The sequence below is a fragment of the Oryx dammah genome, unplaced genomic scaffold, assembly GCF_014754425.2.
Source record: "Oryx dammah isolate SB20612 unplaced genomic scaffold, SCBI_Odam_1.1 HiC_scaffold_3, whole genome shotgun sequence".
Classification (NCBI taxonomy): Eukaryota; Metazoa; Chordata; class Mammalia; order Artiodactyla; family Bovidae; genus Oryx; species Oryx dammah.
The window spans coordinates 85,298,661-85,323,660 of NW_024070187.1; the positions used below are offsets into that span (position 1 = coordinate 85,298,661).

The following is a 25,000-nucleotide window of genomic DNA, read 5'->3' on the forward strand; positions in this document are numbered from 1 at the left end:
AAGTTCGTTTGGGTTTTTTCATAGACCTTATATATTTGGCCCCATTAGTGTAAGAGGTTGCACTCATTAGTGTAAGAGCTTGCACTCACTGATGAGGCATTTTGTGTACATGTTTTGGTCCTTTGCTTTTGAACTTGAGTACTCTTCAGTTGGTCTTTTGACATGGGAATAAGGAGCAGTACTGATCACCCCTTCCAGAGTAGGGTGCATCCTGGTTGAAGTTTCAGGTAGCAGTTGAAAAAGTTGAATATAATTTAAAAAAAAACATTTAAAAAATCAGAATACTGAGATGATTAACTATTTTGCCTGAATAAAGCAGAAGGGTCACAAAGAAGGGGGATTCAGTAGAGGACTTCAAAGCATTTTGAAAGTATGACTGTGCATGGATATGAGGAACTGAGAAGGGGGAGAACTCAGCGAACTGAAAGCATTTTATAAACATCATCCCATCTCTAAATTATACCCTTCTGTAAAAAGTTATTTTCCAGAGGTTCAAAAAAGCAAAATAAATCGAAGCCCAGATGATAATTTGTAGTTTCCTAAGTAACATAGGAAAACAGCAAAATGAGGACTGGCACATTGTTTTCTTGATTTCCTGTCTATCCCCACCATTATTCTGAGATCACTTGAACCTTGATATAGGAAAAGAACCAAAAAAAAACAAACCAAAACAATTTTTTAAAAATTCTATTTGTAACTTAATGTGTAAGAGCACTTGTTTCCAAAGTAAAAATTTCCCCATCCAGTCTTAGGAAATTAGAGTGGGAGTAGGGGTTGAGTCCAGCTTTGGACATTGGACTACCGTTTCGTTTTTTACTGTGAGTTATTCTGGTTCAGGAAAAGGAAGGATACTAACATTTGCACAGCATTTTACAGTTTTAAGAGCTTTTTTTCTCATTTTCTCATTTTGCAGCTCTTGCATGATACAGGTAAGGGTAATGTTTTATTATTGTTGTTAGGCTTTCACTATTAAAGAAAAAATAGGCTCAAGGAAGTTGGGTAATTTGCCTTAAATAACATAGCTGATTAGTGTCAGAACTGACCTTCATAAAACCAAACTCAGATTTTTTTTTTCTTTTTACCCAAGTGTAAGGTCTTTGAGGAGAATGTGTTTAGTTTTGTGGAAGACCAATTCTGAATGGGTCATCAATCAAGAAAACATTTGGAAGCCTAACACGTAAAGGGACAGTGGTTCAATAAATAGATATTTGTGGGGACCCTCCTGGGTGCAGGCACAGCTGATGTGCTTGTTGTTCTCATGTTCTCTGCCAGCCCTTTTCAGAGCAGCTTTGTTACATCATCAGTTGTGGCACCGGTCTGATCAGTGGGCTAATTAAAGGGAGAGTGCTTAACACTTGGTCTGAATACATATACCAGATTGGTGTTAGGAGAGCTATTTTTGTACTTAATCATACAAAAATTAGTAAAAATGTCTTTTGTCAAAAAATTTATTGGTCAAGTTTATTTTTCACACTAAATTTTGATAAAGGAGAAGGAGGAGGAGGAGGAGGAAAATGAAATAAGCCTCAAGTTTGGTAGGCATGATAATCTTTTCTACATTTTCATATTTCAGAGATGGTGGGAGAGAATTTGACTTTTAATACATTATCTGATTAAACTAAAGAAGAGTTTCCATACTCTAATGTGGGTCCAGAGCCTTACTATGTCTAATATTTGACTTTGGAGTTTACTCTGAAATACACTGGGAAGCTACTGGGTGTGGTTTTAAGCAGAGGAGTAACATCGCCTGATTAGTGTTTGTAAAGAGATTCTTGACTGTTGAGTAGAGACTGAAGTGATATAGCACGTGCGCATGTGCACACACACACACACACACACACACATACCCACACCTGGCAGGGAGACAGACAGAAAGACATACACACCACACCCCTGACACGGAGAGGGGTCAGTGTTAAGAGCAGAGCCTGGGCTGGGAAGATTCTCTGGAGGGGGGACATGGCAACCTATTTCAGTATTCTTCCTTGGAGAATGCCCATGGACAGAGGAGCCTGGTGGGCTATAGTGCCTCTTATACAAAGGAAATTATTTATCTTAGAATAAGAAACTTAGAATCGGGTTAAAAAAGAATACAATGACTAAAGATTATCACAGACTCCTTTTTATTTTTATATATTACAACCTATAATCCTGAATCAGTAATTTATTGTTGGATTTGTTAGCTGGATTAGTTACAGCTAAAAATTCGTTTTTCTCCTTTATAGTTACAATAGAGAATATAGAGAAGGTTTGTAGGAGTTTGGGGTATCAAACAGTAGTTACAGCAATGATATTTCCAAGATTTAATGTAGTCAGTACAATTTCAAGCTATATATTGGTGGACTTTTGGGATCACTTCTATGTTATTTATCCAGTAGTATAGTATGGTAGACTCTGTGGAAGGTCAAGCCTTAAACGCTTTTTTTTTTCTTTGCTATTCATAGTGGGAGTCGCTCATCTAAAACGTTTAAACCAAAGAAGAACATTCCAGAGGGTTCTCACCAGTATGAGCTCTTAAAGCATGCAGAGGCCACTCTTGGCAGTGGCAACCTCCGGATGGCTGTCATGCTTCCTGAGGGGGAAGATCTGAATGAGTGGGTTGCAGTGAACAGTAAGTAGCCTTTCTGTTTCTCAATGGACTCTCAATTAGGTTAGTAGACTCACTGTAGGTGAGTGTTGGGTGCTGTGTTTTCTAGCATTTAGTTAGCAACCTAATACCACAATATAATGGTACCTCAATCCACTTTAACCTTTATGATACTTTATTTCTGAATATGGAATTACATGAAATTATCTCCTGTTATCATATAATACAAAGCGTAGATTTACCATCTTCTTAAAAAAAAAATAATACAGCAATTGATGTCTATAGGACACTATGTTTCTGGCACTCTGCTATTCTTTCTACATGAATTATTTTTATTTATTTTATTGAAGTTTAATTGATTTATAATATTGTTTTCACATGTATAATATAGTGATTCAGTATTTTTATAGATTATACTGCATCTAAAGTTATTGCAGTATAATGGCTTTATTTCCCTGCGCTGTACAATATACCCTTGTAGCTCACTTATTTGATACTTGCTGGTTTGTACCTCTTAATCCCCTGTCTCTATCTGGCCCTTCTTCCTTTTCCTCTCCCTACTGATAACCAATAGTTTTCTATATCTGTGAGTCTGTTTCTGTTTTGTTATATACATTCATTTTATTTTTTAGATCCTACATTTAAGTGATATCATATAGAATTTGTTTTTCTGTGTTTGACTTAACTTCACTAAGCAAAATACCTTCCAGGTCCATCCATGTTGTTGTAAATGGTAAATTTCATTCTTTTTTATGGCTCAGTAATGTACCATTGTATGTGTGTATGTATGTGAGGGAGATATATATATATATGTATATATATATAAATACACACACCATTATCCATTTATCTGTTGATGGATGTTTTAGGTTGCTTCTGTATCTTGGCTATTAACTTCCATATGCTGCTTTGACATTGGGGTGCATGTATCTTTTCAAATTATTGTTTTTATTTTCTTCTACATGGATTACTTTATTTCATCTTTACAACCTCATGGTGTAGGTATTATTATTATCTGAGTATATTGATAAGAAATCTGAGACAGAAAATTGTAGTAATTAGGCTAGGTTATATAGCTAGTAGTGGTAGAGGCTGGGCTCAAATATAGTTATAAAATTTCAGAGACTGTGTTGACCACTATGCTACTCAAATGGCCTCTTTGAGTAGCATACTCAGTTATTTGTCTTAATTATGTTTTGTTTTGTTTTTTTAATTCAATAGTGATCTTATGAAATTAGTGAAATATACTTATGATATATCCTTAACATCTAGAAAGAAAAAAATATAAGTAAAAAGTAAATGTATTCCTGGGAGTTAAGCAGAGAAAGTGGGGAAATAAAAGTGGTACTTTTAGTATTCAAGGTTTATCAGCCTTGGTGAAAAAATTAATAAAGTTTTATAATTGGAGGAAATTTATATGACTCTAGTAGAAATAAAATTAAATTTAATTGAAAATATATACTAAATGTCTAGGCTTTGATTGAGGAAAAGCAGAACCATATTTTTATTATAATATTTGATGGTATTTTATTGTGGTGTAACACATATCATGGGATTTATAAATTGAGCTGCCACCCACTGATAACTTTTAGGAACCTAAAGGATTTTACTGAGATGTCTTAAAACCTCACTGTGACAGCAGTTCCTTAAGAGCAGTGTTGATTATACTACAGTTATCCTCCTGACCCCAGAGATTTTATTTACTGAAGAGATAAAAGTAGTTTGTTTGCTTTATTGTTGAGACTCATCTAACTTATTAGATAGTTCTGTGATACTTTAAGGACAATATTCAGAATAAATTTCCAACATATGTGCATTTTTTTTTTTTATATACTTTTTTGTGCCATTTCTTGTACCATTTATTTGAGAGCTCATTTTCTAATTTGAAGAACCTGGGGAAGTAGGTAGCTAATGGGAACTTGTGGTATAGCACAGGGAGCTCAGCTTGATGATCTGTGACAACCGTAGATGTTGGGATGGTGGAGTGGGAGGGATGTCCAAAAGGGAGGGGATACACGTATACATATAGCTGGAATCACATCACTGAACATCAGAAACTAACGCAGCAGTGTAACATAGAGCTTCTGTCCTACATGAGATTCTGACTTTTAAGTATAAAAGCAGATCATTGTTATCTGTCTGTATTCTGCCTTCATAACCAGAATTGTCTGTACTATTGAAATGTCTAGAACTTCAGGAACTTCTAAAATTTCACAGACATTTTGCAATTATAGCCAGAAGAAAATTACTTTGAACTGACATGTTAGAACATCCCCATAGAACATGGAATTCTGCTTTTAAAATATAGCAATTGACTGAAATCTTGGATTACAGTTTTTTCTTATATGTATATATAGTAATCTTTCCAAATGACACTTGATAAAGTGAATAGGATTTGAGACTAAACAGATAATTTCCATTCACTGACAGTGATTAAGTAAACATTTTGGGTACATAAAAGGCTGAAGGGAATTTGTTGATAAGATTGATATCTTAATGGCCTTTTGGCTTCAGTTTTACTTGCCAGATGAAGATAAATGTAGAAAATGGGACATTTTACAAATTCAATAATCTTATAGCCAGAAACCAGAGGCTGTTTTTGAACGTTCTGCTCCTAGAAAGAGTGGTAGCTTAAAGAAGATAGAAAATTCAGAATTTTGGAAAAAGCAGATGGATAGCTTATAATTAATTTTTGTTGCATAGAATCTTGAGGCCATGTCTTTGTGGAAGAAAACTAACAATGACTAAATGTCTCCTTTATGATTATTTTTTTTTTTTTTCAGCACTCTGCAATAAACCAAATTTTAGAGGTAGGAAACTGAGATCCAGGGAGGTTAAATAACAACTGTTAAGTATAGAGTTGGGATTCAAAGCCACGGTTACCCTTTGTTCACATGGAGGACAACTCAATTAAAAATGGGCCAAAGAACTAAATAGACATTTTCCCAAAGAAAACATACAGATGGCTAATAAGCACATGAAAAGATGCTCAGCATCACTAATTATCCGAGAAATACAAATAAAAACCACAATAAGTACTTGGGTGCAATAGAATGATCTCTGTTCGTTTCTAAGGCAAACCATTCAATATCACAGTAATCCAAGTCTATGCCCCAACCAATAATGCTGAAGAAGCTGAAGTTGAACAGTTCTATGAAGACCTACATGACCTTCTAGAACTAACACCCAAAAAAGATATCCTTTTCATTATAGGGGATTGGAATGCAAAAGTAGGAAGTCAAGAGATATATGGAGTAACAGGCAGGTTTGGCCTTGGAATACAAAATGAAGCAGGGCAAAGGCTAACAGAGTTTTGCCAAGAGAACGCACTGGTCATAGCAAACATCCTCTTCCAACGACACAAGAGACTACTCTACCCATGGACATCACCAGATAGCCAATACCAGAATCAGATTCATTATATTCTTTGCAGCCAAAGATGGAGAAGCTCTGTACAGTCAGCAAAAACAAGACCAGGAGCTGACTGTGGCTCAGATCACGAACTCCTTATTGTCAAATTCAGACTTAAATTGAAGAAAATAGGGAAAACCACTAAACCATTGAGGTATGACCTAAATCAAATTCCTTACGATTATACAGTGGAAGTGACAAATAGATTCAAGGGTGTAGATCTGATAGAGTGCCTGAAGAACTATGGATGGAGGTTCCTGATATTGTACAGGAGGTGGTGATCAAAACCCTCCCCAAGAAAAAGAAATGCAAAAAGGCAAAATGGTTGTCTGAGGAGCCTTACAAATAACTGAGAAAAGAAGAGGAGTAAAAGGCAAAGGAGAAAAAGAAAGATATATCCATCCGAATGCGGAGTTCCAAAGACTCCTAAGGAGAAATAAGAAAGCCTTCCTCAGTGATCAATGCAAATAAAAAGAGGAAAACAATAGAATAGGAAAGACTAGAGATCTCTTCAAAAAATTAGAGATACCAGGGGAACATTTCATGCGAGGATGGGTACAATAAAGGACAGAATCGGTCTGGATCTAACAGAAACATATTAAGAAGAGGTGGCAAGAATACACAGAAGAACTGTGCCAAAAAGATCTTGATGACCCAGATAACCACGATGGTGTGATCACTCCCCTAGAGCCAGACATCCTGGAGTGTGAAGTCAAATGGGCCTTAGGAAGCATCACAATGAACAAAGCTAGTGGAAGTGATGGAATTCCAGCTGAACTATTTCAGATCCTAAGAGATAATGCTGTTAAAGTGCTACACTCAATATGCCAGTAAATTTGAAAAACTCAGCAGTGGTCACAGGACTGGAAAAGGTCAGTTTTCAATCCAATCTCAGTCTCTTGGATCATAGAAGAAGCTAGAGAATTCCAGAAAAACATCTGTTTCACTGACTGCACTAAAACCTTTGACTGTGTGGATCACAGTAAACTGTGGAAAATTCTTTTTTTTTTTTTTTGAAAATTCTTAAAGAGACGGAAATACTGGACCACCTTACCTGCCTTCTGAGAAATCTGTATATAAGTCAAGAAGCAACAGTTTGAACTGGACATGGAACAATGGACTGGTTCCAAATTGGGAAAGGAGTACATCAAGGCTGTGTATTGTCACCCTGCTTATTTAACTTATATGCAGAGTACATCATGTGAAATGCCTGACTGGATGAAGCACAAGCTAGAATCAAGATTGCCAGGAGAAATATCAATAACCTCAGATATGCAGATGATAACCCTTATGGCAGAAAGCAAAGAGGAACTAAAGACCCTTTTGATGAAAGTGAAAGAGGAGAGTGGACAAGCTGGCTGAAAACTCAACATTCAGAAGACTAGGATCATGGCATGTGGTCCCATCACTTCATGGAAAATAGATGGGGAAACAATGAGAGATTTTATTTTCTTGGGCTCCAAAAATCACTGCAGATGGTGACTGGCACTATGAAATTAAGAGACACTTGCTCCTTGGAAGAAAAGCTATGACCAAGCTAGATAGTATATTAAAAAGCGGAGACATTACTTTGCGACAGAGGTCCATCTAGTCAAAGCTATGGTTTTTCCAGTAGTCATGCATGGATGTGAGAGTTGGACCATCAGGAAAGCTGAGCACTGAAGAACTGATGCTTTTGAACTGTGGTGTTGGAGAAGACTCTTGAGAGTCCCTTGGATTGCAAGGAGATCAAACCAGTCTATCCTAAAGGAAATCAGTCCTGAATATTCATTGGAAGGACTGATGCTGAAGCTAAAGCTGCAATACTTTGGCCACCTGATGGGAAGAACTGACTTATTAGAAAAGACCCTGATGCTTTAAAAGATTGAAGGCAGGAGGAGATGGGGACGACAGAGGATGAGATGGTTGGATGGCATTACCGACTCAATGGGCATGAATTTGAGCAAGCTCCAGGAGTTGGTGATGGACAGAGAAGCCTGGCATGCTGCAGTCCATGGGGGTCACAAAGGGTCAGACACAACTGAGTAACTGAACTGTACTGAACTAAGTGAAAAGTCAAATTTTATTCTTTTCCATAGAGGTAGCCAAGAGACTCAGAAACTCTCACTCTTAGTGATCTATGGAACTTCTTTATATATTCTGAATACAGGATTTTTATTGATTATATGTGTTGCAAATAATTTTTCCCACTCTGTGTTTGCCTTGTTTAAAATTTATTATTTTTAATTGAAGGGTAATTATAATATTGTGTTGCTTTCTGCCATGCATCAACATGGTGTGCTTGCCTTTTTATTCTCTTAAGGGAGTCACTTAACCAGAAGCTCCTAAATTCAGTGAGTTAAGTATTGTTTCTTGTATATTTATTATCTGTTCTTTGTTGAGGAAAGAATATGGTTAGAGCTCATACTTTGCTGAAATAAAAGATTCTCTTTGAGTAAAATTAAAATTTAACTTTTTACCTATAAATGATATTTGCTTTGTAGCTGTAGATTTCTTCAATCAGATCAACATGCTTTATGGAACAATCACAGATTTTTGTACAGAAGAAAGTTGTCCGGTGATGTCAGCTGGCCCAAAGTAAGATATGATTTATGATCAGTTCTCAATTTTACTGTATCATATAGTTCTTAGATAAGAAGAAAATTTCTGACCTTACAATTTCTATATTTACCGTCTCCTTCAGTGATTCACCAATGACTAGTATTTTGAGTCTTAACCTAAGCTTTATGATCCTCCCTATTGTATTGTCCTCCATCCTGCCTTTTTTCTGTTTGCTTCTGCTTCTCTATCCAAACTAGATTATTAAAAATGCTTCCATTACATTAAAAAAAATAAAAGTAATTGTTGATATACAATGTTATGTTAGTTTCAGGTGTAATGCATAATGATTTGACATTTCCATACACTATGAAATGATCGTCATGTTAAGTCTAATAGTCATCTGTTCCCATACAGTTATTACATTGTCATTGACCATACTCCTTATAAACTGACTTATAACTGGAGGTTTGTATCTTTAAATAAATATACATATATACACATACCACATATTCTTTATTTATTCATCTGTTGATAGATACTTGAGTTACTTTCATATTTTAGATACTGAAAATAATGTTGCAATGAAAAATAGTTTGCATATATCTTTTCAAATTAGTGTTTGTGTTTTCTTTGCGTAAATACCCAGAAATGAAATTGCTGGCTCTTATGGCAGTTTTGTTTTTAATAATCTGAAGATATTCTGAAGCACCTCTATACATTTTTCCATAGTGGCTGCACCCATTTACAGTTCCATCAACAGTGCATAAAAATTTCCTTTTTGTTACATGCTTGCCGATACTTATTATTTGTTGTCTTTTTGATAATAGCAATTTTAACCGATGTGAAACAGTATCTCATTATGGTTTTAGTTTGCATTTCCCTCATGATTGATGAAATTGAACATCTTTTAATGTGTCTATTGGCCATCTGTATGTCTTTGTAAAACTGTCTATTCAGGTCCTCTGTCCATCTTTTAATTGGGTTGTTTACTTTTTTTTGATGTTGAGTTATATGAGTTCTTTGGTAGAATTCACCTGTGAAGCTATTTGGTCTTTCACTTTTGTTTGTTGGGAGGTTTGTTTGTGTTTTAAAATTACTGATTCAGTTTCACTACTGGTAATCCATCTGATCATATTTCCTATTTTATTCAGATTCAGTTTTGGGAGATTGTATGTTTTTCTAGGAGTTTATCACTTTCCTCTAAGCCATTTGATTGGCTGTAATTTTTTGTAGTAATCTCTTAATGATCATTGTTTTTAACTTCTTTCATTTCTGATTTTATTTCTTTGGGTTTATCAATTATGTTTATTTTTTCAGAGAGCCAGCTCTCAGTTTCATTGATCTTTTCTATTTTTTTCTTAGTTTCTATCTCATTTAATTATGCTCTGTTCCTCATGATTTCTTTCTTTCCACTAACTGGGTTTTATTTGTTCCGTTTTCCCAGGTAATTAAAGCTTAGATTGTTTGAGATTTTTTTAATTTCCTGAGGTAGGCTTGTATTACTATAAAATTCCCTCTTAGAACTGCTTTTGCTGCTTCCCATATATTTTGGATCACTGTGTTTTTGTTTTCATTTGTCTCTAGGTATTTTTTAATTTCCGCTTTGACTTTTTCAGTGACCCATTGGTTTTTGGGTACTAACTATGTTGTTTAGACTCCACCTGTTAGTACTTTTTGCAGTTTTTTTCTTGGAGTGGTTTCTCTGTTATCATTTATTATTGTTGTTAACCAAGAAATGAATATTTGGGAATTTACAGTTTAAAAGTTCATACCATGATGACAGAAATAAATTTCAGACAACTATCTGTCAAAGGTGAAATTTAAAAAAATCATTGGGGACAAAATAGAGTTAGAAGATGAAGTCATCTTAAGTATAGTGAAAGTGAAAGTTGCTCAGTTGTGTCTGACTCTTTGCAACCCCATGGATTATACAGTCCATGGAATTCTCCAGGCCAGAATACTGGAGGATAGCCTTTCCCTTCTCCAGAGGATCTTCCCAACCCAGGGTCGAACCCAGGTCTCCTGCATTGCAGGTAGATTCTTTACCAGCTGAGCCACAAGGGAAGCCCAAGAATACTGGAGTGGATAGCCTATCCTTTCTCCAGCTGATCTTCCCGACCCAGGAATTAAACCAGGGTCTCCTGCATTGCAGGCCGATTCTTACCAACTGAGCTATCAGGGACTCCCCATCTTAAGTATAAACTTGACAAAAGAAAAAGATTCAGGGGATCATAGTTATAAACTCTAGAAATATAAGCAATATACAGTTTTGTTTTTCAGAAAGCTTTAGGGCATTGAAAATTAGGGGGTTTTTTTATATAAAGCTTCCGGATATTGAAAATGATTTTTGGTTTACTGTGTCTACTTTTGACTTTTGCATTTAAAAATGAATATAGGGGACTTCCCTGGTGGTCCACTGGCTAAGATTCCAAGCTCCCAACGTAGGGGGTGCAGGTTCTATTCCTGGTCAAAGCACTAGATCCCACATGCCACAACTAAATCCTGTATACTGCAACTAAGACTCAGTGCAGCCAAATAAATAAATAAAATACAAATTTTTAAAAATGAATATGGAACACCTGGGAATCATTAACAGAATGAAAAACATGATTATAAGAGACATGCAAAAACATTAAGGATTCATAACATAAGGGAGGCGAAGGTAAAGGTGAAGTCGCTCAGTCGTGTCCAACTCTTTGTGACCCCATAGACTGTAGCCTACCAGGCTCCTCCGTCCAGGGGATTCTCCAGGCAAGAATACTGGAGTGGGTTGCCATTTCCTTCTCCAGGGGATCTTCCTGACCCAGGGATCGAACTCTGGTCTCCCGCATTGGAGGCAGACGCTTTAGCCTTTGAGCCACCGGGGAAGCCAACATAAGGGAGAAAACGTTGGTAAATTCCTGTGTTTTTAAGCAAAGACTAAGCTGTTGCTGTTGTTTAGTCACTCAGTCTTGTCTGACTCTTTATGTCCCCATGGACTGTAACTCGCCAGGCTTCTCTGTCCATGGAATTTCCCAGGCAAGAATACTGGAGTGGGTTGCCATTTCCTTCTCCAGGAAGGCTAAGTAATGATGGTTTAAAGTCCTACCATTCATATTCTCTGTCTCCAGAGAGAATCAAACAAGAAGAAGCTTAAGTCACACTTGAGACTTTGTTTTATATTAGGAAGAATCTCTTGACTGTGAAAGTGATTAAATAGTGAAACAGGATGCCAGGAAGTGTTGGGAAATTGCCTATTGGAGACCTTCAAAGTAAACTTAACATTTCATCCCTGTTTCCCAGGGTTGGCAATAAGACATGGTGTCACAATATTTATTTAAGTGTATCCTATTTAACATGTACTGTTCAAGTGAGAGTAGCTATGATTAAACAGAAAGCATCCTTATTTATCCTGCCTCAAGATGGTCTTCATTGTTTCAAATACCCTGTAGTATTTTTCCATTGTATTTTCTTTCAGCTCCTTTTCTAGCCTTACTCACCTGTTGTTCTCTCAGTCCAAACTCTGGGGCAAGGTTAGAAAAACACAACTGATTCAAAGGGAGAGGCAGAGGTAACCTTTCAGAAACTAAACTAAATGCTAGTTCAGTTTAGACATTTTCGTACTTTGGAGTTTCAGCTGCATGCTTATTATCTTAAAAATCAGGTTGCAGTTGTGAGTGTATGTTTTTGTAGTTAACTGCATGAGCATTCTGTTGCACTGTTTTTACATACTCATTTACAGGTTTGTCTTCTCTACCAGTCTTTTCTCTGTGAGAATAGAGAAAACGTCTTTCATTTCAGTGTCCCTTGTTCAAGAGCAGCATTCCTTGACTCATCATTTCTCATATTGTAGGTGCACATTAAAAGTTTATTGTATCAAAGGATAGTGTCTGGTTAATACCCAAATACTATAGGCATCTTTATTTGGAGTTCCAGTCTTCCTCAAAGGCTTGTTTAGCTCCTCAACCAAGTATACTCAAATATTGAATCATTCTCGTTTTCATTCATTTTACTTTGGCACTTCTGTTTCATTCTCTATCCTTAACCCAAATTTTAATGCCCCAAGTTAAAGAGAATTGTACTGTGTAAGGAAAAATGTTTTCTGAGGAAGAAGACAACGATTATAAAGAGTAAAGATGATCATCATAGAAGTGGGAAATAAACTTAGGGTTTCTACTATGGCAATTTATACTGTATGTGATTCTAAAATATAAAAGTTATATATGAAGGAAAGTTCACAAAAAGTGAGTTTGGTGGAATCTTAGTTTGTATCCTGATAAATGCAAAATAGTCTAATAGCAATTTTAAAATGCCAAACACAGAAAAATATTTATTTGGAGGAAGAGATTAAAATATGTTCTGAATATATTCAAAATAAACATATGTATAATACAAAAAATACAGACATTATGTATAGATTATATTGATATTCTGTGTGCTTTTTATCTTTCCAATACAGATATGAGTATCATTGGGCAGATGGAACAAACATAAAGAAGCCTATTAAGTGCTCTGCACCAAAGTATATTGATTACCTGATGACTTGGGTTCAGGACCAGTTGGATGATGAGACATTATTTCCATCAAAAATTGGTATAATTGTTTTGGTTAACTGGGATCCATCATGATTTATCTACCGTCATACTTTTCTAGGACTTAACAGTAGAATTGCCTGTATATTCAAGGAACCATGCTGGATTAATTGCCACTTCAAAATAGTTCTAATATTTCTAATCTTATATGCTTGAAAAGTGTCTTTTTCATACCAAGTTTATCACTCATTAATTAGGTAAACCTCCCTATAATTTTAAACAATAAGAAGATCCGTATATCTTAGATTATAACAAATCTGGCCTGTGTTAAGGGAGAAAAAGAGACTGGACGTTGGGTAGACAGCTGGTAATCATCTGCTGTATTCTTATTCATTTCATATTTAGAAAGGGAGTTTGTATGACATAAGGGGCTTCCTTCGTGGCTCAGCTGATAAAGAATCTGCCTGCAATGTGGGAGACCTGAGTTCAGTCCCTGAGTTGAGAAGATCCCCTGGAGAAGTGACCAGCTACCCACTCTAGGATTCTGGCCTGTAGAATTCCATGGACTGTATAGTCCATGGGGTCGCAAAGAGTCGGACATGGCTGAGCGACTTTCACTTTCTTTCACTTTTATATGACATAAACCCAGTATTACATTATATTTTTGTCAGAGCATTTGTATTCATGACTCATAGCATGAACCCTGGACTGTGAAATCAAACTAGGTGAGAAGAAAACAAGATTTGATGGGTTGGCCTGTTAGCACCTAAGTGACTTCTGCTTTTTTTTATATTCGCTGGCCTTTTAACAGGCTAAACTTTCAAGCAGAAATTATTTACATTTAGACAGTTTATATGACTTTACTATGTCAAACTGCTTACAGCTGTGTTTTCTAAAAAAAATAAGAAATGCTTTTTCAACTTCTTGACTGTATTTTATGCTTTTTTACTTTTGAGGGGAGAAGGATGTGGTGGAGGAGACAGCAACGTAAATAGTTGCTGTTATGACACATTCTTTGAATGCTTTAACTACTTCAAAGCCTTTGTAATGAAAGGTCTATTTTTCAAAACTGCATTCATTATATACGTAGTATGGTATGGGATACGTGCCCTTATCTTTTATCTTACATATTTTTAAACTTTTTATTTTAACCCAATTTCAGACTTCTGTTAATAGAAAATTTGTAAGAATTGTGCAAAGACCTCTTATATATCCTTCTTCCAGGTTCTTTAGTTGCCAGCATTTTAACTTATTTGCCTTCCCTCTCTCTCCCACCTTCCCTCCCTGCTTTGCTCCTTCCCTCACTCCTTCCCTACTTTTTCTTCCCTCCTGACCCCACATTCTTTCCTTTTCCTGAAGATTTGAGAGTAAGTTGCATATATGATGACCTTTATCTCCATGTGCTTCAATGTGTGTTTTCTTAGACAATCACAGAGTAACTTTCAAAATCAGGAAATTAATACCAGTACAGTATTATTGTCTAATTTACAGATCTTATTCCAATTTTTTAGTCTTTTTTTGGTCTTTCATGACATTGACATTTTTGAAGAGTGTAACATACTATTTTGTATAGTGTCCCTTCATTTGGGAGACACTTATGTCCCCCAAAATGTCTTAACATGTTGTCTTATGTTTTCTTGTGACCTATAACTTTTTTCTTTTAAACTTTTAATTTTATATTGAAGTATAGCCATTTAACAATGTTGTGATAGTTTCTGGTAGGCTGCAAAGGGACTCATCCATACATATACATGTATCCTTTCTCCCCCAAACTCCCCTCCCATCCAGGCTGCCAGATAACATTGAGCAGAGTGCCCTTCTGTGCCATACAGTAGGACCTTGTTGTGACTTATAATATTTTTAAGTGGGCAGTAGGCAATGTGATCACATTGAAGCCAGTAGTACCATAAAAGTATTTGGCTTGTGTTTTGCCAGTCTGGATCATTTAGCCAGTTTAACAAGGGATGTGGATTTGGATTTTTTTATTTTTCTAGTTTTATATTTGTTTAATGCTATAAAAGTGTTCTAATTCAGAAAGCCAAGCTCTCTAATTGAGCAGAGACTACAGCTAATTTCAAGATAAATGTAGTCCTGGTGTAGTAATGCGATAACTTCCGTAGGAAAAAAATATAAAAATGTATTGCCGGCATTTCAAACAAAACTAAATGTGATAATACATTATTTCTGTTCAGCATAAGAAATCTGAGGGACTACGTGTGCATTTTAGCACCATTACCATCTCAGACATTTATTTGTGATATTTTTGGTAAATGGTGTTATATTACAGGCCTAAGGGGCCATACTGAAGACAGATTCTTATTCCATAGAAGCATTGAAGTTTGTTTTCATTCATGATATATTGAGAACATTTGAAAAATGCAATGGGTATATTAAGTAGTAATAAAAATTTTTCTTATTTTCAGCCTTGTTTTGGTAAGTTATGTTGTCAGTTGCTGACAAACTCATACTGCTGTGTTCTCTTCTTATTAATAGAGAGAGTTGTTTATCTCTTTACTAGGTGTCCCATTTCCGAAGAATTTCATGTCTGTGGCAAAAACTATACTCAAACGCCTCTTTAGGGTTTATGCTCACATTTATCATCAGCATTTCGACCCTGTGATCCAGCTTCAAGAGGAAGCACATCTCAATACATCTTTCAAGCACTTTATTTTTTTTGTCCAGGTAAGTTGGATTATGGGTTTCCCTGATAGCTCAATATTTGGTAAAAAATTTGGTAAATTCTCAAATTCTCAGAATTTGGTAAAGAATCTGCCTGTGATGCGGGAGACCTGGGTTCTACCCATGGGTTGGGAAGATCTCCTGGAGAGGGGAAAGGCTACCTACTCCAGTATTCTGGCATGGGGAAATCCATGGACTGTTCAGTCCATCAGGTCGCAAAGAGTCAGACATGACTGAGCCACTTTCACTTTCAAGTTGGATTAGGAGATACTTTTTTCTCAGTAAAAGCAGTTATCTATAGAGTTAAGAGGTGCATACTACATCCATACTGTCAGAATAAAATTTGCTCTATTTCTTTAGTCTTTATCCTCTTGAATACTTGCCGTGATGATAAAGACTTGCCTTCAGTTTCTGAGTTCCATCGCAAGTCTGCAGTGAAGCTGAGCGATCTAACTTCAGCTAACTGTCTGTAGTGGAGAGCTGAGTAGTGAACTCGGCTGGTAGACATGGAGCTGAACTTGTCTCTGAGCACTCCCGCTACTCTTGTCTCCTGTCTACTCTAGATCTTTTTTCGAAGATCTGGCACGGAAATGAACCTTAAATAGCATATCTTTTCCCTCCTTTTAAAACCATATTCTGAGTAAGTTCTGAATTTGACAACTGTCCATTATTCCAAAGGGGGAAAAAATGTTCCAAAGAGCATTGATATTCTGGAAGTCCATTAATCTTTGATTTGACTCCTTAGGTTGACCTCCTCTTCCTTCACTGTTTAGTTCTCAGACAATTGGCCTAGAGATGTAGACTAAAAGAAATGAGGCTATTCTTGCCCTGCTATAGTAATTAGAGAACCAACAGGTAGGAGTGAAAAAGGTAGAAATGCATAAACTGAGCAGGTATTTTTCAGTGGAGGTTGGAGAAGGAAGATGGTAGGTAGGAGATGTCCATGACTTATAGCTCTGTTGTCTTTTTTAATCTGTTTTTGTATATAAACTTATAAATGCCTTTCTCACTCATCTCCACAAAGAAAAATTTGTTTATTTTCCTTTTATTCACACTCCTCACACTGAGGGCACAAATTTTGTATCTTAATTTCACCTATATAAACAAAAAAAATTTAGGAGATAGTAACTTGCCAAAACCATTGCTCTGAGCAATTATTTTACTGTGTGTCCTATCTATAGACACCAATAGAAACAAAGAAAATGTTATACTAACTGTTTGCCTCCGTGCCTTAGTTTAGGCAGAACATGATTACTTGAGGTTTCAGTAGTTTGGGAGAGGATTTCTCTCACCAGAAAGTTTAGTTTTACCTTACTGTATAATGTTAAAGTACCCTGTATCTCCCAATGCCTAGCAAATAGTAAGAAATTGGTATGTGGTATTTACCACATCTGAGCCTCATTACATCTGAGGACACTGATGGTTTTAAAGATGGGTCTGTTGGTTATATAGTATCACCTCTTTGGGTGAGAGTGGCCCCTGCCCTGGGCCTCACAATTTAGAAGTTTTACCCTGGCCCTTCTCCACCTTACTCCTTGCCACAGAGTAAGAAATCCATAGGGCCAAGAACATACCTGCATAGGTCCCTTCTGGTATGTGCTTGGGTACCTGAGATTCAGAATTCCCTGCCCACATGGTCCCAAGTGTATTTCCAGGATCTGCATGGATCTTTTCTGTTGGTCAGTTGTTTTAAGGAAAGGTCATGTCTCTTATGTGTATATCTCTAAACCTGAATACCCATATTACAACTGTTCATGAGTGTGTGTGGACATTGCCTTTATAAGTCAGTCAGGGTGTCCACACTCCTGCACGTGAGACCCTCTGAAGTTCACTCCTGCACGTGAGACCCTTTGAAGTTCAGGATGGAGCTGGGGTTTGGTAGATCAGGGAGGTTTGCTGAGGGCCAAGGACTGGCTCTCCTCATGTATAGACTCTTGAGGAGTCTTTTTAAAATTTTAAATTTGAATTTGCCTTCCTAGCTACTATGAAGGTGTATTTGTCTAGGCAGGAGAATCAAACATATATAAAAATATATTAGCCTAATACAAAATATAATAACTTAGTCATGTGATATAATATCCATTTGTGTTCTTCGTTCACACCCCACAAATCTTAGTGGTAGACTTGCTATTAAATCCCCCTTAATGTTTCTTCTCAGTACTTACTGTAGTGGTTGGCTCATGGTGAGTGCTAATAAATGAGTGAAATTGAGAGCTCAGAATGCCCCATTGTGGCAGAAGATCAGAAATATTGACAACCTTTATGTTTTAACCTTATAATTTGTAAGCTATTTTTATAGGGGAAAGCTATTCAGAATTGAATTTCAGAATGACAGTGATAGAACTTCTAAAGAAGCACAAATTAAATCCAGGCTTTCTTATTTGTTCTTAATAGAACTTTATTGCTTATCATCTGTGGACTCCACATTATTCATGTCATTCTCATACCGTATCCTATGTAGCTTGCAGATATATTAGTTAATAACATAAACTAAATCTTTTATTCTTCATATAATGCTGAAATTTGCCTGAGAATTTTTTTGGTCCCTGCTTGATTGGATATATCTAAATGGTGTCCCAATTATTCATCCTAACAGGGAGCAGCAAGTCTCATTTATTGTTTACTTTGTGCCAGGGATTACATGAAGTGGTTCACACACAGTATCACATTTAGTCCCCGTAGTAATCTTATGAGAGTAATCTTGTGTGTGTGTGTGTGTTACTCAGTCGTGTCCAACTGTTTGCAACTCCACGAACTGTAGCTGGCCAGGCTTCTGTGTGTGTGTGTGTCTGTGTCTGTGTCTGTGTATCTGTGTGTGTGTGTGTGTGTGTGTTAGTTGCTCAGTTGTGTCCAACTCTTTGCAATTCCACAAAGTGTAGCCAGCCAGGCTTCTCTGTCCATGAAATTCTCCAAGCAAGAATACTGGAGTGCATTGCCATTCTCTTCTCCAGAATCTTAAGAGATAATTTATCCTAGTATTAGTAGAAATGTAAAATACCAGAAGTGGTTAAATGATTTGCCTAAGATGCAAGAAGTAGAGAATAGGAAAAAAGACTTGCATTTACTTTAAAAGCTAATTCCCAACAAATGTTAATGGAAATCTATTTTGGAATGAGATGTAAATAATAGGTTCTTGCTCTTTCTTCTGCCTTTGTCGGCACATAGGAATTCAACCTTATTGATAGAAGAGAACTTGCACCACTCCAGGAACTGATTGAAAAACTCACCTCAAAGGACAGATAAAAGGATGCAAATTATTCCTCAAATGAAGCTGTGTGGAGTGTATTTGAATTTTGTTGTATTTTATTTTTATCTTGGTTGTTTTTATCTTACGCTTGGAGGGCTTATTTGGGTTCCTTTTTCTTTAATCTGAATAAATGAAACCATATACTATTGCTAGAGGAAGCCAAGAACCACTGTCTATACATTTGATAGGGGTAAATTTTGTCTTAGTGGCATATAGTATTTTTTTTAAACTTGGAGAATTTTTAATAACATTATATGTTGAAAGAAAATGCTTACTGATTAGACTGCTCATGGATGGGTGTTCTCCTTGTGTAAATTGTGGCTGATTTTTGAAGTCCCCAAAAGACGTTTTAAGTGCCTTGGCAGGCTCACTTCTGAGGTGCAAAGCACAGACATAGAATTGAACAGGGCTTGAAACAATATTAGGATTTCTACCCAGGGCACTTACTGATGGATGTTTTAAAATATTGATAAAAGCCATAGTTTACCTAAATTGATGATCTCCAACTTTTACTACATTAGAGAAACAATTTGTAAAGGTGTGCGTGTAGGGCATAAAAAATTAGTATTTCTTAATTATTTTTGATATTGATAGTAATTCTGTTCAATGGATGCTTAAAGTTCTACAAGCAAGTCTTTTCCATCTCTTGATATCTGTGATATTGAAACTTGAAGATGTTGAAATGTAATAGCTGTTACATTTTGGCTTCTTTATACACTTTAGCTGCACTGTAGGTGTAAAAATTCAGGTTATATATAGGTTTTACGATCTTCAGAGGTGATGCTGAACTGTGAGGTTTCTTAGCAATTGCCAAATGAGCCATAAGTCTGCAAAATCCCTTTCTGCTTTGAAGAGGACTGGAGTGTGTGGTTGTGGGGGACGAGGGTGGGGTTAGTTTGAATGGGGCGTTATAGATGGGATTAAGTATGGGGAGTCAAGATCAAGAAAGTCCTTTCTCAGAACCCTTGACTAGAATGGCATGAAGATTTTAATCAATATCTTGTAAACAAAGTCTTAGAGACTTCCTTTTAGGAATCAACTTCCATGTGAAGTTAAAAAAATAAATTACTAATTTTAGATATAGGCATGCACATGGAATGTAAGGACTCTGTGGGAAAATTGATCACTTTACAGCATTTCCATTCAGTGAATGGAGCTGGTGTCTTATCATTTTAAAATGATACAGTACCTTCTTTGCTTGTTGTAGGCCCAAGTGTTCTGACTTCTGATTTTTCCACTGTGAAAGGAAGTCTTTCTTTGCAGTGATATCAGATAATGAAAGTGTTAAATGAGTACTTACTAACTTTTACCTTTTTTTTTGCCATGACTTTCTAGTGAACTATTCCCATAAGTTAAAAATTCAGAAACTTAGTTTTTAAATTAAATATTAACATTTTTCACTTCAGTTTTATTCTTGCAAAATATCCTCTTAGACTTTCAGTTTTAATTTTGTCATTTCTGGTAAAACTATTTCCTTCAGTTCGAAATATATACCCTTTCCCTTGTAGACTAGAAATCTTGCTCTGAAATTGTATAGACTAACAACACTTAATAGAAAAGAATGTAAAATGAAATCAGTTTGGTTTTGCCATTAACAAATCGAATAGTGATACAATTTAATGCCGTTGCAATTATGATCACTAGGAACTTTTTCTCCCATTTCCTTTCTAGCAATCAGTCTCCACGTACCAACATGGAATTAAAAGGAGAAACTGACAGAGGCAAATATATTGGACATTCATTGGTAATACCTATTTGTAAACTGCAGTGAGAACTTCTGATGTCCTTAAAACCAATATTTTAGTATCCAAATATACAACATCAGCCACTATGGGTTGATTCAGAAGTAAAATTTGACATCCAGTGATTTGGGTCCTATTCATTTAGGAAAATGAAGCACATGATTATTCAAATTGTCTTCCATACTGCATTTGACTTTGTATCAACCTAATAAAGGGTTGCAGTAGCCAAGTGTAGAGAGAAAAGTGAAACATTCGTTTTGCTCATTTAAGCCTTACACAGTACTGTACAAATGTTATTATAAATTAATGTTTAGTAGCAGGACTGACTTTTCCACTCTAGGTAGATAGGAGTTTCTTGTCACTGTGCCAGAATCTCAGGTGCCTGCTTCTGAGTATTCCTTGAAAAAGAGGTATTGGGAAGTAAGGATATATGTATGTGTATATATGGTAACAAAGTAGACACATTCTCCCAGGGAGAGGCCTGGCAGTGTACATGGCATTAACATGGCTGCATGTAGGGAAACACCAGAGCATGTGCAAAATAACTGATTTTATAAAAAGTTGCTTTGATTCAGTTGGTTCCCATGAGCATTAGTAAGTTGCCCTTTGTAAAATAAGGATCGCATCTTGTTTTGCAACAGAGTTTGCTTACAAATGTCTATTGGATTCTTTCCAAGTCTCTTAATTTATAAATAACCAGGATAATGATTCCCCCGCTCTGTCCCACCCTTTTTACAGAGATACAAAGCAGAAGTTGGTTTTTTCATATGCTGATGAAAGCATGAAATATAAAGTAATAAGTTTACATAGTGTTACTGTCATAATGCTTTGGTTAAATGTTGATATAAAGCAAGTTTTAGGAATTCTTTTAAATGATGGAGTAATGGTGGAAAGAAATTAGTAACAGGAAGAGTGAAAATCTTTTCATTAGCTGTAGGTGGTGCTACTGGCTTTTATTTGCTGGCTTGATTATTCTGTTTCCCACAAAAACCATGGCATTAGGCTGCAGTAAAACAGTAAGTATGTGTTAGCTGGTAGAGGCTTTGGAGGTCAGTTTACCTTAAATTGAAAGATTTTAGATAGCTGTTTCTTCCTACCTTTGCTTGTTATTTGTAAATGCTAAATGGTCAGCATAAAACTAGATGGAAGAAGAAATGTTTAGAGTATAATAAATATGTCTGAGACTGAGTTACCGCCTGGCTTATCAGGAAAGAAAGCACTACAATCTCTTACATTCAGGAATTACAGATAATGTGCATATTTATATTTTACATGTAATCACCATACTCCATTTTATGTATAGTATTTTCCTTGCTTAGGGGAAAATAGCACAGTAACAGATTTCCTTTATACCTTTGTCTTCACCCTCTCTGAGAGAGGTTTCAATAACCACTGAAATGGTAAGATATGGGAGATAGAATTGTTAGTCTGTAGGACTTCCTTTTAAAATAAATATGCCACACCTTAAACAGTGAAGTGAGAGTTGATCTTCGGGGTGGTTTCTTTGGGAGCATCTGTACACCTGTACCCACAGTCCAGCTACACTGTAGAGGTGTAATCACTTTCAGAGATGCCTTGAGAGTTGGTGTGTAACTATACAAGAAAATCCATTTCATCATTTTAGTTGCACCAAAAACTTTTCTGGAAGCTTAATATGACCTATCTCATTTACCAAAACGACTCTGCTTTGGGTCTTTTCTTAGAACTAAACTATTAAGGAAGTTCAAAAGATATGCCATAGGATCTGAATTGCAGAAGAGAATGTTTTGAGTATTGATTTGTAGCATCATTTAATAAAAAACATAATGTCTTCATGTCACTATTTTGAGGTAGGCAATATCATTTGGATGTATATGTTTTATTTTTAAAAATTTAGTTTATCTTACAGTTAAATATAATAACTTTAAAAAAGAAGGATCCAATATTTAAGATAGAAGTAACTTAAGAAAATAACAACCTTTACCTCTATCCTTTTTTAAAAAAAACTTATTTTCATGCAAATGAACAATTTAAATTTCAAGGCTGGAAAAATTGGAACACATTTTATATATTAATTATGCTGAATTTAAGTGTGTATCATAAAAAATTACAAACTGTATAATCATTTCATGTCATTTATAACTTTAACATTTTATTGTCTTTTTAAAAGATAGAATCAAGAAGTATATTTGAAAATGTCACTGCATACCAAGAGGAAAGCTTATTTTGAAACAAATCTGGGACATTAAAAAATATACCAATTCCTAGAAACACTATTTTATATCTATACTTTAAGAACCACTCCTAAAATGATTTAAATATCAGCATATTGTCGTAGTATTCAGTTTCACATAGGAATTACTGTTGTTCAGCTATCAGTGTAATGGTGTATGAGAAAACCGTTTAGAGGTAAAGTTATTTCATGATTTAATAGAAAATGATTTTATAATAACAATTCTGATTGCAGACAATTTGAATTTTTGAGGCTCTCCTAATGGGCTAATCATAGAGAAAAAATCATTTTGAAGCTATAAAACTGTGTTTCTGTGTCTGCCATACTTAAATTTTGACAAAAGAGAAAATACAGATTAAAATACTAAGTACTGTCAGTTTTGCAAGTGTGACACATTTTCTGCATATAATACTACACAATGGAAAAATTTGGATTAAATCCTCAAAGATAGTGAAATCACTGGCCTTTCCAAAGTGTGTGTTTACTTGTCATCTCCTTCTCTTTGGAGGTAAATTATTTCCTTATGGCTGTTGACTTTCCCTATCTTCTTCCCTCCCCATCTTGCAACACACACTCACATGGACAAAAAACAAAACATTGATTATATAGGTCCTCACTATTGGTGATTCTAAAGTGATTGCTGTCACTAGATAGATTGCGGCTGAAGTGTTGGACAGTAAAACTTAAAGAAGCATTTTTGGTTTGTTTTGGTTGACAACTTTCTTTAAACTGTGTCACTAAAACTGATATTATTAGTTATATACATTTAAAATTTTATTAATATTTAATGTCTGTTATAAATTCTTTTATGTGTGGTTATTTCTTACAGGTTTGCACGTTTTAATTTTTATTTTGTTTACTTAATTGTGCAAGGTGTAAAATAGATTCGCACATTTTCATTTTAAGAACACTTGTCTCCCTGAATTGTTCTGCAGAGATAACTATTTTTAGGGAAAATAGTTTTTTACAGCCACTAAATTGTATTTGTTATTTTTGTACATGCATTGCTAGGGTGGTAAGGGCACTAATCTTGTAAGGAAAAACTTTTGTTTTATTTGAATGTTTCGTATACATTATTACTTACAATTACCTAGGAACAGCATCATGAAATACAATAAATATAAGAACACTTAAAGTTTTAATAAAATCATTGCTATCAAACAGGGCAAAACCAGAAGAATACTACCAGTGCCATAAATGGAAGCGTGTGGTAGCATACACACTGTGCAAGTGTGGTAGAGAATGAGTAAGGCAGGATCCCGCTCTCATTGAGATGGACAGTTTCTCTATATTAAAGTAGCTGTCTAATACATGAAATGCAATATGGGTGCTGTATTGTAAACTGTGCCAAGATTACTCAAATTGTAGTTACTGTTGATCAAACTATTTCATCATTTTTGTTTTAAGAGGGGATACTGAGGGAATTCTCTGGCAGTCAAGTGGTTAATGCTTGGGGTTTTCACTGCCTGGGCCTGGGTTCGATCCCTGGTTGGGGAACTAAGATCCTGCAAGCCATATGATGTGGCAAAAAAAATAAGAGGGTACTGAATGTCAGAAAATCTGCAATATGTTTTGAGAGATGTAAATAAAGTATACAGACTTATATGTGATGGGATTGGAACTATTTAATTTCTAGTTTTTGTTTGTTTTAAGGAAGAAACTGAATGTTTATTTAAAAAATAATAAATAGTTATGTTTGGCCATGAATCCTGACTTTGCATTACTGTTCATTTTTGCTATAGGTATTCCCACATTGCATACATTCCCAGAGAAATATTGAAGGTCTATGAAATATGTTGAACATTTATTAGGCCTTATTTTTTATAATGTTCACAACAACCCTGGAAGTTAGTATCTCAATATTTTTTATACTAGAAAGCTAAAGCTTAGAAACTGTAAAGTCACTGATGAGAACTAGGGTTAAAAAACCTAAATATGCTTGACCTTGGGGCCAGTGCTTTTATTTTGTTTAAATATACTATTACTATGAGAATAGTTAGCAAAATAATTGTTGACTTTTCCAATAAGCGAAGATTTTATCTTAATATTTTGTCTTCATTGTAGACCATT

The 25,000-nt window shown here is 35.5% G+C and overlaps 1 protein-coding gene across 2 annotated transcripts in view; it reads left to right on the plus strand.

The window, feature by feature from the left end:
- MOB1B (MOB kinase activator 1B) overlaps nt 1–24,643 on the plus strand; it is a 57,794-nt gene extending 33,151 nt beyond the window's left edge. For both annotated transcript variants that reach the window (XM_040237031.1, XM_040237032.1), the window contains 5 exons: nt 2,445–2,611; nt 8,482–8,575; nt 12,978–13,111; nt 15,569–15,732; nt 18,895–24,643. In XM_040237031.1, coding sequence (XP_040092965.1) covers nt 2,445–2,611; nt 8,482–8,575; nt 12,978–13,111; nt 15,569–15,732; nt 18,895–18,972 — 637 coding nt within the window. In that variant the 3' untranslated portion in view covers nt 18,973–24,643. The remainder of the gene's footprint in view (nt 1–2,444; nt 2,612–8,481; nt 8,576–12,977; nt 13,112–15,568; nt 15,733–18,894) is intronic.
- Nucleotides 24,644–25,000: the final 357 nt, after the last annotated feature.